The sequence below is a fragment of the Amyelois transitella genome, chromosome 8 (assembly GCF_032362555.1).
Source record: "Amyelois transitella isolate CPQ chromosome 8, ilAmyTran1.1, whole genome shotgun sequence".
Lineage (NCBI taxonomy): Eukaryota > Metazoa > Arthropoda > Insecta > Lepidoptera > Pyralidae > Amyelois > Amyelois transitella.
In genome coordinates, this window is record NC_083511.1 from 10,019,214 (window position 1) to 10,038,213 (window position 19,000).

The 19,000-nt window shown below is 35.4% G+C and overlaps 2 protein-coding genes across 5 annotated transcripts in view; one reads left to right on the forward strand and one right to left on the reverse strand.

The window, feature by feature from the left end:
- LOC106136058 (protein TANC2) overlaps positions 1-6,791 on the forward strand; it is a 166,012-nt gene extending 159,221 nt beyond the window's left edge. The window contains exons 8-15 of one of the 2 annotated variants that reach the window (XM_060945374.1): positions 28-1,474; positions 1,772-2,019; positions 2,705-2,990; positions 3,382-3,492; positions 3,816-3,973; positions 4,415-4,494; positions 4,847-5,081; positions 5,382-6,791. In XM_060945374.1, coding sequence (XP_060801357.1) covers positions 28-1,474; positions 1,772-2,019; positions 2,705-2,990; positions 3,382-3,492; positions 3,816-3,973; positions 4,415-4,494; positions 4,847-5,081; positions 5,382-5,675 — 2,859 coding nt within the window. In that variant the 3' untranslated portion in view covers positions 5,676-6,791. The remainder of the gene's footprint in view (positions 1-27; positions 1,475-1,771; positions 2,020-2,704; positions 2,991-3,381; positions 3,493-3,815; positions 3,974-4,414; positions 4,495-4,846; positions 5,082-5,381) is intronic. The other variant, XM_013336498.2, reaches the window with a different exon arrangement.
- An 83-nt stretch (positions 6,792-6,874) lies between these two features.
- LOC106136069 (uncharacterized) lies at positions 6,875-18,808 on the reverse strand. Of its 3 annotated transcripts, none has more exons than XM_013336517.2 (16): positions 18,757-18,808; positions 17,143-17,205; positions 16,341-16,559; positions 15,988-16,073; positions 15,481-15,544; positions 13,839-13,973; positions 13,574-13,636; positions 12,597-12,683; positions 12,285-12,371; positions 11,479-11,679; positions 10,682-10,912; positions 10,367-10,404; positions 9,819-9,870; positions 9,420-9,563; positions 8,820-9,053; positions 6,875-8,077 (listed from the first exon to the last, which is right to left on the reverse strand). In XM_013336517.2, exons 1-16 carry the CDS (start codon positions 18,790-18,792, stop codon positions 7,655-7,657), a joined length of 2,163 nt encoding a protein of 720 aa, XP_013191971.1. In that variant the 5' UTR covers positions 18,793-18,808; the 3' UTR covers positions 6,875-7,654. The 3 variants fall into 3 exon arrangements, with proteins under 3 accessions (XP_013191971.1, XP_013191963.1, XP_060801358.1); XM_013336509.2 differs by having other exon boundaries at positions 13,541-13,636; XM_060945375.1 differs by lacking the exon at positions 12,285-12,371 and having other exon boundaries at positions 13,541-13,636.
- Positions 18,809-19,000: the final 192 nt, after the last annotated feature.

Sequence of the window (19,000 nt, forward strand, 5' to 3'; positions counted from 1 at the left end):
TTCCTAATTTAATCACTTTTCTTTTAGGCTGACAACAACAGCACATGTCTAGTCGGAGAATTCGTACATTCCCTAGCAGCACAACTGTGCCAAGCTCCAAGATTGCAAGCGTACAGAGAGTACATCCTCAGTGAGCCACATCTCACAGCCTGTCTGTCTTTAAAGGAATGTATAGCAGACCCTGACTTGGCTTTCATGAGAGGAATCATAGAACCTCTGATCATTTTGAGAAAGAACGGAAGCATAGACTCCGGCAACAGCATAATTCTTGTCGATGGTTTGTGTGAAGCAGAATATCACAGACCAGATCATGGACATACGATAGCCTCATTCCTAATAAGGCACGTAGCAGAAATGCCATCGTGGCTTAAAGTTGTCGCTACAATCAGAACACAATTTTTAGAACTAACAAAACAGCTACCTTATACAAGACTAACTTTGGACGAATCTGATAATGTAAATAAAGATTTACTGGACTACTTTAATGCAAGAGTACAATCGACGCCTATAATAGAAACGAACATCAAATGTTCGACCGGAAAAACGGAAGGAGTGCACAATTCCGTTATGAAATTTGCACAGTACGTTCTACATTTATGCCAAGGCTCGTTCCTGTTCCTGAAGCTAATATTAGATCTTCTCGAGAGAAGCCATATTGTCGTTAAGTCGACGAATTATAAAGTAGTGCCAATATCATTGGCGCAGATATTTTTATTGCAATTCAATTTGAGATTTCCCACAGTACAATCCTTTGAAAAGATTACCCATATTTTGAGCGTCTGCCTGGCTGCTTTATATCCTCTTACTTTGGTAGAAATATACTATTCCGTGAATTCATTACTGGTGAATCAATTTCTGCCTTGGGAAGAATTTTGTGACAGATTCGAAACCCTATCAGACTTTCTTGTCAAACGAATCGATAATACTTACATGTTCTTTCACCCATCATTCAGGGAATGGTTGATAAGACGTGATGATAATGAAAGTGCAAAATTTCTATGTGATTTACGTGCAGGCCATTGTGGTATTGCATTCAGACTGTCAAGAGTGCAAGCGCCTTTGGACTCCGAAAAGACTATGGAACTAGGACATCACATTCTAAAGGCTCATATGTATAGAAATCTTGGTCCAGCGCAGCTTGGTCTATGTCCAAGAGATCTGCAAGCAGCTATGGTATCGACAAGTTCTTCGAATGTGGGAGAAGCAATTGCTAATCTTAGAAACATTTACACTCCAAATGTTAAAGTATCAAGATTGATGTTGCTTGCTGGAGGATCACCTAACCATATAACTGATTGTCTTGGAAATGCGCCATTGTTGTGCATGTACTCGTACCAGGGCATCATATCCATGGTGGGACTGTTGATAGAGTTCGGAGCTGACTTAGAAATGACAAATTCTCAAGGTTGTACAGCGTTGTCCTTGGCGTGCCAGAGGGGTCACACAGATGTTGCTAGAAGACTCATTGCGGCAGGTAAGATCGTAGTTAACGTAATTAGTTCTCGTATTACTCTTTAAATTACAAACATCTTGAACTTTCAGACACAACATGATGTTTTGTCACCAAAACCATGTATGAAAACCCCATACTGTGCTTGATTGCGATCTAATATAGCTTCACAGAATCGAAAATAATTGCTGGTCACAAATGCATTTCATGCATGTTTTTATAGTTTGTATTTTGTGAAGAAATAAATAATTTTTTACTTACTTTACTTTTACATAATCACACTTGTTTTACCATAATATTCATTATTTATACTTATTTCAGGAGCGTCCTTGAGTCACACAGACACAGCCGAGCAGACTCCATTAGTGCATGCTGCTAAAAATGGCCACAGGGATACAGTGATATACCTCCTTGGTTGTCAAACGGGAAGGGACGATAGGAACTCCTTGGATATAGACGATGGAAGTATAGAACAGTTGGTACCGGGATCAAGACACGCTTTAATTGCGGCTGCCCAAAATGGCCATCTGGACATCGTGGAGTATCTTTTGGATACTGCTGAATTGATAGTAAGTAAATTAAATTTTATATATGTCTTTAGAAAAGGCTGAATTAGCCATAAACGACTCAAAGTAAAGAAGCGAATGTTTAAATGAAAAAGTTTTAGTGCCGTGTGGTTCCCGGCACCATTACAAAAAAGAATAGGACTTTCCCACGGATGTCGTAAAAGGCGATTAAGGGATAGGCTTATAAACTTGGGATTCCTCTTTTAGGCGATGGGCTAGCAACCTGTCCCTATTTGAATCTCAATTCTATCACTAAGCCAAACAGCTGAGCGTGGCCTATCAGTCTTTTCAAGACTGGTGGCTCTGCCTACCCCGCTAGGGATATAGACGTGATCATATGTATGTATGCATATGTATGGTTTTAGATGAATGAATTTGGCTATGTTTTAACTTTGTCTAACGTGCCCTGGGGATATTAGTGCACCACCGTCTTTAAGCTGTCTTTTTTTCCTCTCCATTTACTGGTTGTCTGCAAGAAATCGCTAAACTAGGTATTTTCTATTTCCACAAAATTGTTCTTTTTTGTGTGCTATAAAGACTTATTCATTAATTCATAAGTGGGCTACATAGAAACTCTACTAGTTGAAAGTGCTTTTGCCTTGAGAAGAGATGCAGTGCTGGAATCCATACAGCTTACAGCTGTACCAAAATTGTGTTCGAAACATAAAACTTCAAAAATTCTTTCCAGCCCGACGGTATTTGTCCAGTGACGGGTGAGACAGCCCTGACCGCTGCCTGCTCCACCGGAAACGCCGCCATTGCTGACGCGTTACTTATCCGCGGAGCTACCCCGTACTCTCTCAACGCTCGACAGATGTCGCCACTAGCGTTAGCGGCTAAAAATGGCCGATCAACACTTGTGTTGAGGCTGTTGGACTCTGGAGCCGATGTCACGGGTTCAGGTGGAAAGAACCCGCTGATTTTGGCGGCCGCTGAGGGACATGCCGATGTTGTGGAGATTTTGTTGAATCATGGTAAGATTTGAAAAGGTTATTCTTTAATTTATTAAATGGTTTGCAAAAAGCAGGTTAAAATCTCAATACTCTGTGTTTTGGGACTTAACCAAATCGCTTAAATGTAGTAGGCTGATCAGGTTAACTAAGCATAGAATTAAACCTAGCAAAAATAATTCAGCAGAAATTAAATAACATGTACACTAATATTCCTCGTTCTTACTTCTAGAAAGTTTTCTTTGGCCGTTACATTCCTGATCGGTCTTTATCATTCATCACAGTCCCACGGAGATCCAGGAATCTATTAAATTATTTATTACAACGAGGAATATATAATGAGGAATAAAAAAAGTTATGTGGTCAAAAAAAGATTATGCCACTTGTCATTAAAGTTTTTCCATTGCCTTTTCAGGAGCTGACCCAAATTCTATCGATGCCGATGGCGTACCAGCTCTGGGCTGGACATGTCTTCGATCCAGGATATCTACAATGGTGTTACTGTTAGATCGAGGAGCTTTTATCGGTAAGAATTCAATTGCTGATGATCTTGAATTGGATATATCAGGTTTTACACTAAGCGACTCCCGTCTGATCTCAGCAACCTTTGTAGGGTGACAGCATACATGTATATAAGATCATAGTTACAAATTGATATGCTTGAATGTGCAGGTTTTCTCACAATATATTATTCACTCAGAGCATAAGCATTTGTAAAAAAAGAGCCCTCCTTAAGCGTAAACTGGCAAACAACAAAAAAGTATCATTAAAATCTGTTACATATGACACAACTAATATATTTAAATTTAGCTATGGCTAATTATAATGGCGTTCTAAAATCAATTTCAGATCAACCGGACGGCAATGGTCGTACTCCACTAGGTCTAGCGTGTGGAGGTCCTACAGATCTCGTGGAGATTTTGCTGGAGCGAGGAGCGTCACTGGAGAAGGTGGATCATAGTGGATTGAGGCCTTTAGACAGAGCAATCGGCCAGAGGAATGTGCCAGTAAGTTGCTTTGTAAATGTCATTTTTTTTAAATTAATGAAAATCAATGTTCCATTTTGTGGATAAACATTGCCAGGATACTAACAACGAATTCAGACAATTGAATACAGGAAGAAAATACATTATCGTCGAGTTAGCTATTACCGGCTAATACAGATGTTAATAGTGCCGTGTGGTTCCCGGCACCATTAGAAAATAGAATAGGGCCACTCCATCTCTTCCTCATGAATGTCGTAGAAGGCGACTAAGGGATAGGCTTATAAACTTGGGATTCTTCGTTTAGGCGTCAAGCTAGCAACCTGTCACTATTTGAATCTCCATTCTATCATTAAGCCAAACAGCTGAACGTGGCCTATCAGTCTTTTTAAGACTGTTGGCTCTGTCTACCCCGCAAGTGATAAATTATGTATGTACAGATGTTAATTTATTTAATTATTTCAGGTGGTGAATTGTTTCCTACGGAAAGGAGCTAAACTAGGCCCCACTACATGGGTGATGGCGTCAGGCAAACCAGAATTTATGTAAGCACCCACATATTATTACATTAAAAAAATCGTTAGAGTTTGCTGCGAACCATTACCTACCGATTAGTTGCTAGCCTATCGCCTAAAAGAAGAATTCCAAGTTTAAAAGCGTATCCCTTAGTCGCCTTTTACGACTGGGAAAGAGGCCCAATGGTTGACTGGTAGATAACGCTTCTAGCATTAAGTCCGCCAATTGTGCTCATTTGTATTTTGTACTATGAATTTTAAATAAATAAAATAGATAGAGTGGTCTTGTTCTTTTTTTTTATTAGTGCCGGAAACCACACGGCACAGTATTATAACTACAAAACATATTGATTTTGAACTAAAATTTCATCCTATATTCCAGGTTGATACTCCTAAACAAGTTGCTCGAAGACGGAAACATGTTGTACCGTAAGAACAGGCCTTCAGAGGCCGCCCATCGCTACCAATACGCGCTGAAGAAGATCAACCCTCTCATCACTGATGAAGGTTTGACCGCGCCGAGCACGCAACCCGTACCCCATGAGCACATATCAGCTTTTGTGCAATTGAAAACCAATTTACTGCTGAATCTGTCGAGGTGCAAGAGGAAATTGAACGTAAGTTTAGACATTTTGCGTAAGAGATGTTTTTAGTTGGTATTTTAAGGTCTATTGCTTTTAAGAAAATTTTGTCTTGACGTATTGCTATTATATCTTTTCTTAATTTTGAATATAATATATTAATAACATAGTAGTTTTTTCCTTGTTTAAAATTACGATTACACACAAAATTAATGTAAAGAAAAATTAATAAATTATGATTTCATGGTGATTTATGTACAAACAACATAAGTTCTTTAGCTTTGAAGTCACTGCAAATGCATTTTATAAATAAATAAATTTTGTTTTTATTCTCAGGAGCCATCAGAAGCCCTCGACTTAGCCGCGCGCGCTTCTGTACTGCGACCAAACGCTTTTGAGTGCGCCTACGCAATGGCCAGAGCAATTCTCGCACTCAATAAACCTTCTGAAGCCTTGCCCCACGCCAGAAGAGCCTTAGTTCTAGCACCAACTACTGACATATCAGCTATAAGAACCTTGAAGGCTTTACAACAAGAGATTTTAACAAGAATAAACACAGGAACACACAGTTTATACGGCGACAATCGATCTATGAGAAATTTGGACACAATCAGTCTAAACATGCCCTAAATTTGTGAATTATTATTTATATATATATATATATATAGAGCTTTTATCTGAAATCATTTTATGTTAATTTTCTATACGTAATCAATATGAAAATTAAATTTTTAATATACAATGCAATTAGTGTTATAGATTTTTGGGTACGATCGATGTCCGTATAATTAAGTACAAATGTTATAGATACCTAAATTCATACAATTGAACAATTTGAAATTCACTTAAACAAATCAGTTTTTGATACTTGATATGTTTTACAAAATATTTGAAAGATGTAGTCTCTGCCTACCCCTCCGGAAAAAAGGCGTGATTTGTATTTGTACTTAATTAATATGGGCCTTGATTTAAGGTATCTACATTTTCCAAGTTTTATTTGTAAACAACATTTAATCAGTTTAGAATCTTGTAGATAATTCTTATATAGATTTTATTACATAAATGACATCGTCATGTAAATAGGCCGCAATTATAAAATTGTCGTTGTTTTGTACAGTGACTTTTTATATAAAATATAACCTCGAATATTATTTCTTTAAAAAAATAAACATTTGCTTGCCATGTCCCATTTGCTTTAAAAAAAAAAAAAACAAAAAATGTGCCTTTGGTTTAAAAACTGCAATTTAGTTTTTATTTTTTGTTGTTATTTTTAATAAGTTCGAGTTAAACTCATATGCCCATTTCCTTGCTTTACTTTAATTTATTTAAAAAATACGAGTGTATTACAAATTTTTGATATTGAAATTGGTATTGTGAACATTTTGTTTGTATGTGATGGATAATTATATGAAATATCCAGATTGAATACATATACGTAAAACTTATTTATTGAACGGTTTTCGAAATTCCTTTATATTATTTTAAATCTAAGAGTGAAGAAAATAAAATAATTACAATACCACACTAAAAAGTAATTCAGTTTTCATTTATATTCATATGTCTTATTTTTTCAGCTGTGGTATTTTATAATAAAATCATTTATTTATTCTAAATTTGCATAGAAGCAATAAAATCAATTCGACAAATTGTAAGACTGAATGATATGAAAATTGAAGTAATGATGACACAGATAAATTAGAAAAATAAGTGTATTTTAAGTACAATAATTACTGTGACAGTACACGTAATAATTATACCTATCTATTGAATAAAATTTTCATATTGCTTCGGAAACCTTTTATTTTCATTTATCACATAAATCATTTATTTTAAGTTAGAATATATGAAGTAAAAATATTTTAAGAGCAGAACTTTGTTTATTACAAAAATCAATTTCTTATTTAAAAAAAATAAAGATAAAATTTTTAACTATAAGTAGGTTAGGTAGTATCCGCTTCACTAAACATTTTAGAGGCTACCCTTAAAATAAATCAACTTAATCATTATTATTACATCATATAATAAGTATAACAAAAACAGAAAACTTTCCACATTTATATATCCAATTATGTAATTATATGATGTATTAAAAAAATAACAGTTGTTATTTTTTCATAAAAAAATAATATGTCTGAATTTGCAAAATTTAAACAATGTGAAAATAGTAATAATTGAAACAATATAACCAAAATATAGAGATAAATACTATGATAAACGCTTGCATAGAATATATCCATAGATATTAAAAAGTAAATCGATACCTACTTAGGTCGGCAATGCGAATGAAAAAAGGTTACATTATATTTATTTATTTAATTAAAGTTCATTGCACAAAATACAAAAGTATAGCACAATTAGCGGACTTAATGCTAGAAGCATTATCTACCAGTCAACCATTAGGTCTGACAGAGAGTTTTATGTGGGGGTAAAACTAAATAATTATTTTAATATAATTATTAAAAATAACGAATTATTTGTGCAATCAAAAGTTTTCGGCATCACATAATGCCAATCTAACCAAAGTACCTATTTATAAAATATATATTCTTCCCTGATAATCCTTACATTTAAATCTAGCCTCTTATTAATATAAAAATAACACACAACTTTCAAATCATATTTGGTTTTACAGGCACAGCCAAATCTTGTCCTAACGGTCCGCTTCTGAGCAAAGGACTCTTATAAAAAGGCGTAGACGCATTAGTAGGATATCTTGCACCTTGGTTATACCAACGCATATAAACTGGAAGAATCATTAACGGTTTCTTTGGGGGTTTTCTAATATCTACAATTTTAACCGGAGGTACATTCCCTGATGCTAAAAGTCCATAGTTATATAACGGTTTGTATTGGATTTTTGGTTTGTTTGTAATAGGGCGGTAAATTGTGACAGGTAGGAAGACGTGGTGGAAATGATTTAACATTTGGTCTAATTTCGCCTTAGTGTTGTTGCTGTTGTATGGCGTATTCTTAGTTTCAGTGAAGAAACGGTTGCACTGAGGTGTTTGTTTTCGAAGGGACATTGGGCAAGTCTGAAATGAAAGAAATATAGAATAATAATAAAAATAAATACATACATACATACCTATAATCACGTCTATATCCCTTGGCGGGTAGACATAGCCAACAGTCTTGAAAAGACTGATAGGCCACGTTCAGCTATTGGGCTTTAAACTAGAATTGAGATTCAAATAGTGACAGGTTGCTAGCCCATCGCCGAAAAGAAGAATCCCAAGTTTATAAGCCTACCCCTTAGTCGCCTTTTACAACATCCATGGTAGAGAGATGAAGTGGTCCCTATTCTTTTTCTATTGGTGCCGGGAACCACACGGCGCATAAAAATAAGTAGAGATTATATTCACATATTATTTAGCACACAACTATTGGGACTGCAGATTTGAGAACTGTCATCGTTAAAATTATTCTATTAATTTTATGTCGTCATAATGAGCAAATTATATTCTAGCCCTTGGGGCATTCCGGGATTGTTCAAGAAAATGAAACATTAAAAAAAATCCTTTCGCACTTATTACATAATAAGTAAACTATTAAATAAAAAATATTGAAAAAAAAATAATAAGTGTATAATCAATTAAAAAAATGACAAATATTTTTGCGAATCTTTTAAAAGTACCAATTTAATTGCGTAATATTTTCTCTCAAATGACGAAAGAAGTTGTGGAATTTAAAAAAAACACCATTTCATACACAGTTTCAACAATTAAAAGATTGGATTATTAAAAGTAAGAGTTAAAATTGAATAGTCATACTCACCATCAACATAGTATCGACAATGTTCAGCAGTTGTTTCGGCGAATTGCAATGCTCGCTGTACATGGGTTTGTTAGTAAAGGCACTGACATACACGTCAGTGAGGGCGAACCATTCACTCCGGTTCGTATACGACCTGATGCGGTCTTTCATCTTGAAGTAGTCCAAGAATTTGTACTTGTTGAGAACGCCCATTTTGTTGAGCAAACAGCTCGTCGAATCCGTCATAGGTTGGCACTGAAAAGATAAAAAGGTGTTCTGGAGAACCTAGGTGATTTAATTATGATACGACTAAAGATGATAACGAAAAAAGAATAGGACCACTCCAACTCGTTCCCATGGATGTCGTTAAATGTGACTAAGGGATAGTTTTATATATTTGGGATTCATCTTTTAGGCGATGGGCTAGCAACCTGTCACTATTTGAATCTCAATTCTATCATTAAACCAAACAGCTGAAAGTGGCCTGGCCCATCAGTCTTTTCGAGATTGTGGGGTCTGTCTACTTAGACTCACCAGAGGGAGAACAATCAGAAACGACAATGGACAATACTTGTTATAAAACATGAAAAAGATGATTATAGTAAGTGACAATAAACATACCCCAAGCCTCGGTTTGACGATATAATGCTGCTTGCTTGCTCTTTGCGTCACGTACTTCATATGAGAGAGCGAGACAACAGCACATTCCGAAAGTACTCTTTCAGGGACAAAGTTCGGTAAGCTACAAAAAGACCGACGTGACTTCTGTAACAAGAAGAAAATAGGAATGAATGGTAGGAAGTATTTGAAAGATAATTTTTTTTTTTTTAATTTGTATATTTTGATTTGATACATTTAAAAGCATACAATTAGATAAAAATATTTTAATGGTCGAATATCAAAGATTACTGAGCAACTTTTTATTGTACTGAGTCAAAATGCCCATTTTTAACCGACTTTAAAAACAAAGAGGAGGTTCTCAATTCGACCGCATTTTATTTACTGTGTAGTCATACTTACTGGTCTAATATGTGATGAGCTAATTTGGCACATCATATTGGATTTGGGGTCCCTGAAAACAAGAAAGTTGTTCAATATTAGAAGTGGTATTGCCGTGTGGTTCCCGCTACCAATACAAAAAAGAATAGGAGCACTCCACCTCTTTCACATGGATGTCGTAAAAGGTGACTAAGGGATAGGCTTACAAACTTGGGATTCTTTTTTAGGCGATGGGCTTTGCTAGCCTGTCACTATTTGAATCTCAATTCTATCATTAAGCCAAATAGCTGAGCGTGGCCATTCAGTCTTTTAAAGACTGTTGGCTCTGTCTACCCCGCAAGGGATATAGACGTGACCATATGTATATATGTATGTGTATGTAATGAAAAATTATAAGAAACGGAAACTAAAGTTTTTCCAATATCGACTAAAATCGTTTAACATTAGTTAAGTTATAATATTTATGTTGAAAGAGTACCTACCTATATTATTTTATCTAATGCTTTAGAGCCGAAATAGAATATACTCCTACCCTAAGTAAAATTTTAATAGAATATTTAGGTTCTTACTTGCATGGATCATGTTTTCTGTCAGTATAAGGACAGTACTGAAAAAAAAAGTAAATGTATTAAAATAACGTAGCCTTTAAAAAATCAACCAAACGCCAATATATATATAGGTCTATAGATAATATGACGAATCTTCGTAAAAAAATTGTTAATAGTTTGAAGGAGAAAATTTCGCAACAGGCTTCGTCAAATTATCAAAACTTAAGAAAAGCATTTTGAAGATAAACAAGTAGGTACATAATGCTTTACTTGTACTCTGTAATCAAACATTTTGAAGAAACATATTATAACAAACAACAATATTCATGATCTTACCTCGGATAAAACATCAAAAGTACAAGCCAAAACTTTGTTTATCTGACATTCTTCATCATAACCAAGTAATGGCTTCTTCATGCATTCCGTGATAACCCTGGCCTTAGCTTTGTTGAACTCTGGGTGGGCCCGGGTGAAGTTGTCCAAGAGTTTAGTAAAAGAATCGAGCTTTACATCACCAGTGGGTGTTAAGATGTTCAGCTTGTTGAAAACACAGGTCTCGCTTTCACACTGAAATACGTTGAAAACTAAGGTTAATAGTAGAATGATGATTAATCTGAAGAACAAGAATGTTCTTATTTTTATTCTATCTAAAACCTTCGAAAACTATATACTTAAAGCCTTTAGTAGACAAATTTTTAATCATATTTTTTTTATCTTTACCGGTATCTATGGAGAAGAAAATATATATTAAAAAAAATGGTGGGAATACTAAATATTGTGAATGAGACTGTTGGAGTGGGAAGACCTAAACGAACGTACCTTGATCAAATCGGAGACGTTCTAGCAAAACGTCAGGGCAAGAGTACCCGAAACCGACGAGGTTGTATAAAGTAAAGAGAGTTGATAGTGGATGAAACGAAAGAAGTATGCAGGGATCGTGGCAAGTGGAAAGATGTGGTCTCTGCCTACCCCTCCGGGAAGGAGGCGAGATTTATATATGTATGTAATACTGGATATTAGTTATAGGTATAGATATGTCTTAATCATCTCTCCCTCGGGACGTCCCGCATCGAACGTTTTTCTTTAGACTGCCCAATAATTTTTTAAACCTTTAAGATTACAAAGATACTTACAGATAGAGGAACAATCTTCACATCATTTCTATTCAGATCTGGACCACGGTCTACGGTATTCCCAGTAGAAGATTCAGTTGAAGCTGTTGGTCTGAGGCTTAGACGGTTTTGGTTGTCCCAAGCCAGACCGAAGTCACATTCAGACCGCCATGAAGGTTGGATAAATTGTGATATGTCACAGCAGTCGAGAGGGTCCACGTTCTGAATTTGAAATTTAAAATTAGGGTTACTAGTTATTTCTGCATTTATACTTAATTATTTTTATTTACACCGACTTAATAAAATTGAAAAGCTAAAAATTTAGGCTCAAATGGTTTTGAATTTATTATTAAATGTGTATAGAATGTATTTAAACAATTAGGTTACGAGTACTAACGAGTACGTATTTGTAACGAATAAACTCAACAAGTACGTACTGTACGAATTTCAATAACATTTCGCTATATATCATATTTATATATAAAAGTATTACTAATAACTACATTTTTGACCCTTTTGGGGTGAAAACCTTGGGTCCGTAGGGTTCATTAGCATATCAGCTTTATAACTTTCTTTCTTCCTAAGAGGCTGATCGAATATCACGTGACCAGCATTAAGCATTGCCATTCAACGTGACAATACAAGCCTTCTGGGCACGTTGCCAACGATTTACAGGGACTAAACAATTTATAAATTTAATACAACTTTTTTATTCTTTTCTCTTTTATTTATTATAATTAATAATATTAAATTTATTTTGATGAAAAATATCCTGAAATTTATAATAATCAGGGCAATGAATATAAAAAAAATGAAATAATTATTACCTGAATGTTGATACTTTCTGTAGTTGTTGAATAGTCCAGTATGTCAGGATCTACAATTTTGACTGAATCCACTTTAGTTGGAGGGCTCTAAAATAAAATAAATATTATAAATTTATTTCTTTGTAAATAAAAAGAAAATGCGTCCTTTTGTCATTTGTGTTCATCTTTCTCAATGTTTTGTAAGTACCTACATAAATTTTGTAAAATTGATTAATTAAATATATTAATAATATGGAATTTATTTTGATGTAAAAAATCCTGAGATTGATTATAATCAGGGGAATGAATATAAAAATTTGAAATAGTTATTACCTGAATGTCGATACTTTCTGTAGTTGTTGAAAACTCCAGTTTGTCGGGATCTACAATTTTGACTGAATCCACTTTAGTTGGAGAGCTCTAAAATAAAATAAATATTATAAATTTCTTCTTTTTTTATAAATAAACAGAACCTGTGTTCTTTTGTTTTTTGCGTTCATCATTCTCGATGTTTTCTGTGTACATAAATATTGTAAAATTAATTAAAAAATTAAATTACTAATTAAAAAATTAAATTACTGATTAAAAAATTAAATGACTAATAAAAAAAAAATTACTTATTTATTTTATATTTTTTACGAGTACGTTTATTAGAGCCACTTATAGTTTTAATAGAAGTTTGGTAAGTAGTAGATACAAGGTGTCTCAAAAGAAAGTTCACATTTAAATCTTTTTTTAAAAGAAAAGCCTTAGCTTTTTTGAAATTTCTTTTATTTTATATTGAAGTACACTGTTTGGGAATTTATTTTTTAAAAATAACATCGTCCAAATGTAAACCGTTGCGCTCTCGGCATTCATTTAGTCGGGCACTAAAATTGCCTATGACAGCTCGGCAGGTAGTCTCCGTGATGGCTGCCATTTCATGACGGATATTTTCTTTTAATTGTGCCAGGGAAGTCGGTTTATTAGCGTAAACTCTTGATGGTTTCTCCAGAGTTGACCCAGTCTCTTCAAACTTCTTAACCCATTTTGCAATGAGTCGAGTGCTAGGCGCATCATTTAAGTGACGAATATGTCGAATACTGCAGAATTTTCTACGCGCTACAGTCGCCGAATTACCGTTTTTGTAAAACTCACGTACGCACAACGCACGGTCCGCACCAGAGAAACGCTCCATAGCGGTTAAATTCCCAAGAGCCAGACTACCGACTGACATACCCCCCGCGCCCCTCAGAATAGTTGCTTTCGCGTAATAAAATAAGCAAATGTGAACTTACTTTTGAGACACCTTGTATAAACACAATTCTCACCGTTATTGGATCATTGAGCTTTACATGAATTGAGATCGGTTTCGGAGATGCAATTGCATTATTCTGAAATAAATATACATAAATAAGTATCTATTTAAGTTCTTAAAAAAAATGTGTAGTTTTAGCTTGATTTCTGCTCCAATGCTAACTTTCCTAGAATTTCGACTTAATGTATCTTTTTTCATGCATTTCATATTCAAAGATTCAAACGTTTATTTGAAAACTATAAGTCATATTAATGTAATTAAATAAAAATTATGATTACCCTGTAACTATCGAAATAGACGACATTACTTTGTTGAGGCGTGTGATCATAATAATGCATAAACTCTGCAACCCCACACTCTGTCAACACGGAAACATTGAACAGTTGTACGTCGCAACATTTTGTGTCGAAATACTGAAAAGAAAGAGCACTTGTTAAATAAAATACAAAAAAAAAATCATTTAGCGAGATATGGACTAAATTCAAACAATAAATAAGTAGGTAGATCAGATTACTCGTGTAAAACCCACTTAATATTAATACTATCATACATCCCCTTAGTGCTGTATATCCCATTAGTCTGAGTATTGTCGTGTGGTTTTCGGTACTTTAGATAGATTGATAGAATGGAACCATGGATGTCGTGAAAGGCAACTAAGGGATAGGCTTATAAACTTGTGTTCTTCTTGTAGGTGTGGCGCCATCTCTACGCCACTCGCCACAAACATCAAATCAAACAACTACTGTCAATCATCTCGAAGAAATCGACGCGCTCAGCCAATAGCAGCGAAGAACCCAAATCGCGATTTCAGAGATTTCACGGATTGGAGCTATATATACAACCTCCGACACAACATCGTCGGAGCCGCGGTTCCCCAGGCATAACACCTAGCCTGGCGGAAGATCTTCCCTTTGGTGGCGGTCGAGCCGAATCATCGCTCCCGCTACATTGGTGACCCCGACGTGATTGGAAGCAACCTTCTCCATCATCATCAACTCCAGTCCTCAGCATCACTCCTCACTCTGCAAGCAGTCTCACAGCAAGCCAGCAACTGGGTATCGCAGCAGGTCCAACGCAGCCAATTCAACGAGCTTCCTGGTCCTGTCTCCACCCGCACTCACTCTCATCGACTTCAGCGACCGACGCATCTACCGCAGCCCACGCCTGGATCTCTTCGACGGCCGCTCTTCTCTCTCCAGCGTGGCAGTTCTGCACGATATCAACCGGCGCCAACAAGTCGACTTCGCTTTCTACTGTCTCGACACACCGCAGACTACGAGCAACGCAACAGCTCACTCCTGACTCACTAGGACTTCGAGCAACTTCCGACTCACTGGAAGACAACTGGCACTTGCAAGCTACCGAAGCACAGATTGCACAGCAAGATCAAGACTTCAGACCTCCGGTCTTGGGGGGGAGTACTGTGGCGCCATCTCTACGCCACTCGCCACAAACATCAAATCAAACAACTACTGTCAATCATCTCGAAGAAATCGACGCGCTCAGCCAATAGCAGCGAAGAACCCAAATCGCGATTTCAGAGATTTCACGGATTGGAGCTATATATACAACCTCCGACACAACATCGTCGGAGCCGCGGTTCCCCAGGCATAACACCTAGCCTGGCGGAAGATCTTCCCTTTGGTGGCGGTCGAGCCGAATCATCGCTCCCGCTACATAGGCAATGGGCTGGCAATCTGTCACTGTATCTCGATTCCATCATGAAGCCATACAGCTGAACGTGCCCAAGTCTTTTCAAGACTGTTGGCTATGTCTACCTCGCAAGGAATATAGACGTGACTGTATGTATGTATGCATAGCTCATTACTTAGGCTAAAAAATAATTAGGTATGACTTGTGTTTTAATTAGATAAATATTTACATTAAAGGTAGTTTACAGTCACATATTTCAGTACTTACATTTTTCAAGAACCATGCAGGGCGGCGTTCTTTAGGCAAATTCTTTTCAAAATCCGTGTAGCGGCTAAAAAAATACACAATTGTTTCAGTCAAATACGAATCATGTCAAAATTAAAAACATTTATTTCAATACTTTTGGTTGCTTTTAAGAAATTGTGCAATTGCTTTCTTTACATAGGTAAATGATCTGTTAAACGAAGCCTGTTGCATTAAACATTTCGCAGAGAAATCAGTGAGTAAAGGAGACTCAGGGAAAGGCTTATAAATTTGATATTCTTCTTGTAGGCGAATAGCTAGCAACCTGTCACTATTTGAATCTCGATTCCATCATTGAGCCATACAGTTGAACGTTGCTTTTAGTCTTTACACGGTTGTTGGCTCTGTCTACCCCGCAAGAGATATAAACGAGATATCTGTATGTATGTACCTATTTATGTTTGTATTGGTAAACACTTGTTGCAATAGATACATTTCGACTCCTCATTACTTAAGTAAATACTTAAATACCTTTGTGAAAACATATATTTCAATCCAGCGGTACAGGAGACGGGAGTGCAAGCATCGTTCATCCTATAATGAGATTCTGGACAATTCTGAAAAAAAATATATATTAGGTATTAAATAATAATAAATTAATTATTTAAAAGGGGCTGTCATATGACAAATATAAGGAATTTTTTGGTGATATTCATGAACAATTAAAAACAAAAAAAATTGCGTAACAAACGTGATGTTGCTACGGAACCCTACGTGTGCGAGTCCGACTCGTTCTTATCTGGTTTTTTTTCTTAATTAATAAGGAAATCTTAATTTTATATTTAGTTTTACATCTACCCTTTTCTTCTAAAACGTTTACTTACGTCAATTAAATTATCCACCACACAGTGCATCAGTGCTTGTCCGGGGCAGGTGTTGGTATATTCCCTGGTCCATTTTGTAAAGCATGTATCTAGAACTGCGTCCAACTTTACATGCCATTCTTCAGGTAATAAGGATCGGAGGACAACCTGGTATTGCTCTTTAGAAGGTAGGGTGTTGGGTAGATCTAACTTGGTGTTTAGGCAATTCCAACCTTGGCACTGAAAATAAGTGACCTCATGATTTATTATACTTATAAAAATAGGGTGACGAATTTACAACACTTAACAGTAAAATATGAGGAAGTTAATTTTAAAAAGAGGTGTTTCAAATTTGGGTATAAATAGATATGCTTTTTCAGAGAAGAATTAATGAAAACTTATGGGAAATAAAAAAAGTACTTTAATGCTTAACCAATGAGTTAAATTAATACATTGTGATCAGTATTTCATGATATCCCTTGATGGTGTCAAATCTAAAAATTACACATGTATGAGTATCATTCATTTTTAAACTAATAAACTTTTGCTAATTACTCACGTAATTAAATACCTTAGTATTAAAAAGTGAAAAATACAAGATTATCGAAAAGTGCTTCATTTAAAAAAATATATCTTAATTAGATAGAAAATACTTACCAATATTATTAAAATAATAATATTTTTAATCTATAATTTAAAATAGTTTTTTTTTATTATTAAATAATATATGATAGAACTTGAGTTATGTATTAGTTCGGCAAATCAAAAATTTTGTTTTGCCGAACTAAAACATAACTCAAGTTGTTGTCTGATAAGTTCTTACCAATTTGGAGTTGGTCAACAGCGGAGTTCCAAAAGCTGCTTCAGCGAATATCGGCAGCTGCAGCTTTAAAATATAAAATAGCATTAAATGGAGCATTCTCTATAAAGTTTTAAGATACAATTTTTTTTACGTCGTTTTTAAGAAGTTCCCGCCGCACTTACAATTAACTACACTTCAAGGACCTAACGTATCGATCGTGGCTAGAAAAAACAATAAATAAAAGAGTATGTGCGTAGGTACAGTTGATCGCAGATAAACATGACCCTCTGTATATACAAAGTGTCTTTGCACATGACTGTACCTGCATCATACTTCAATATAATACAGGATGAATTTTTGAGCGTACGTACATACATACATACAAAGATACAGTAACGTCTATATCTCTAGCGGGGTAGACACAGCCAGCAGCCTTGAAAAGACTGAAAAGCCACGTTCAACTGTAGGTATGGCTTATTGATGGAATTGAGACTCAAATAGTGACAGGTTGCTAGCTATCAGTTACAATCCCAAGTTGTTTACCATTTCCCTTAGTTGCCTTTTACGACAACCATAGGAAAGTTATTCTAAAGTGCTGGGAACCACACGACATTTTGTTAAACACAAAAATTATAACCACGCATCTATTATAAATCAGATATTCAAAATAATGACGCTTATATGTACATTGTAGCTTACTTATGTGGGCTTATAAGTAGACTGTAAAATTATTCTGAATAGTAAAACCGTGAACACTTTTGACCGCCTGAACCGTACCTACCTTTATATATTTGTATTGTGCTTACTAGATAGTTAATTAACATACCTTTTTTTTATTTAAATTACGAAAATACTAAGTCTGAGTTCATCTGCATGGTTTAATACTTAATGTAATAGGTACCTTTACTTTTTTTCCCTTTAGTCTCCTCCTACCAAATGATATGGACTTATTGTATTCTATTCTGCCGGAAACACACAGCTATCACATGCTTATTGACGTAGCTTATCGTATTGAAGGCGAATCACAATAAGTTTATACCTACTTAATTAAAACACGATATTTTTACTACTAAGTATATTTGGAGAATCTCATTTGCCCGAGATTATCACAGCTCGTGGTAATTGGAATGATGTGGTCTCTGTATACCCCTCTGGGAAAGAGGCGTTATTTATGTATGTTTGTATGTATGTATGGTCCTCCTGAACTTAAACTTACGAAGGCCCGACATCAGGCCACTCCAAGGAGAAATGTCAGTTTGATACTATTACTACTTACATAAAAAATTATCACGTCTTATTACCTCACAGGGTGAACAGAGCCGACAGTCTCGCAAAATTTCGTAGGATAAATAAAATAATGGAATTGAGATTCAGAAATTAACAAATTGCTAGCTCATAACCTAAAAGCGGCAGCCCATTGTTTATACGCCTTTCCCTTGATTAGGTTTTACAATTTTAATATCCAGCTGGCACACAAAGTTTTATCTTTGCTACCCAACCAGCTCAGAAGCTATATTAAAAGCATTCATAGACCACAGAATATTAATAATAAGTACTAAAAAGAACCATAGACAATCAATGTTTTTCAACTTGACCGAAATCTTGACCTGGCTTACTTATTTAATTATGACTTACCGTTTGCAAAATTACACAAATCCAAAGCGCCTTCATCTTCACAGTAAGAACGTTCAAGAATAACTGAGCGATAGATAAGGATGTTTGGCCCCAGAGGGCAAATGTGATAAACTTTTTCATTCTTTTGCGTGCTACATTAGTTGTCCACAAGGTTGGACAGTTATCCAGCTGACTACAAAGAGGTTCTCATAAAGAACTTACCTGCTTTTCCTAAATACCCACACCGGCTTTGCGTGGGTTGCAT

Bases quoted from the DNA above. Each gene is read 5' to 3' on its own strand.
- LOC106136069 (XM_013336509.2), bottom strand. From the start codon at position 18,792: ATGAAGGCGCTTTGGATTTGTGTAATTTTGCAAACG. The intron at 10,405-10,681 runs GTAAGATCATGA...TTTTTTTTTCAG, and splicing joins CTTTTGATGTTTTATCCGAG to TACTGTCCTTATACTGACAG. The intron at 8,078-8,819 runs GTGAGTATGACT...CTTTCATTTCAG, and splicing joins TTGTCGATACTATGTTGATG to ACTTGCCCAATGTCCCTTCG.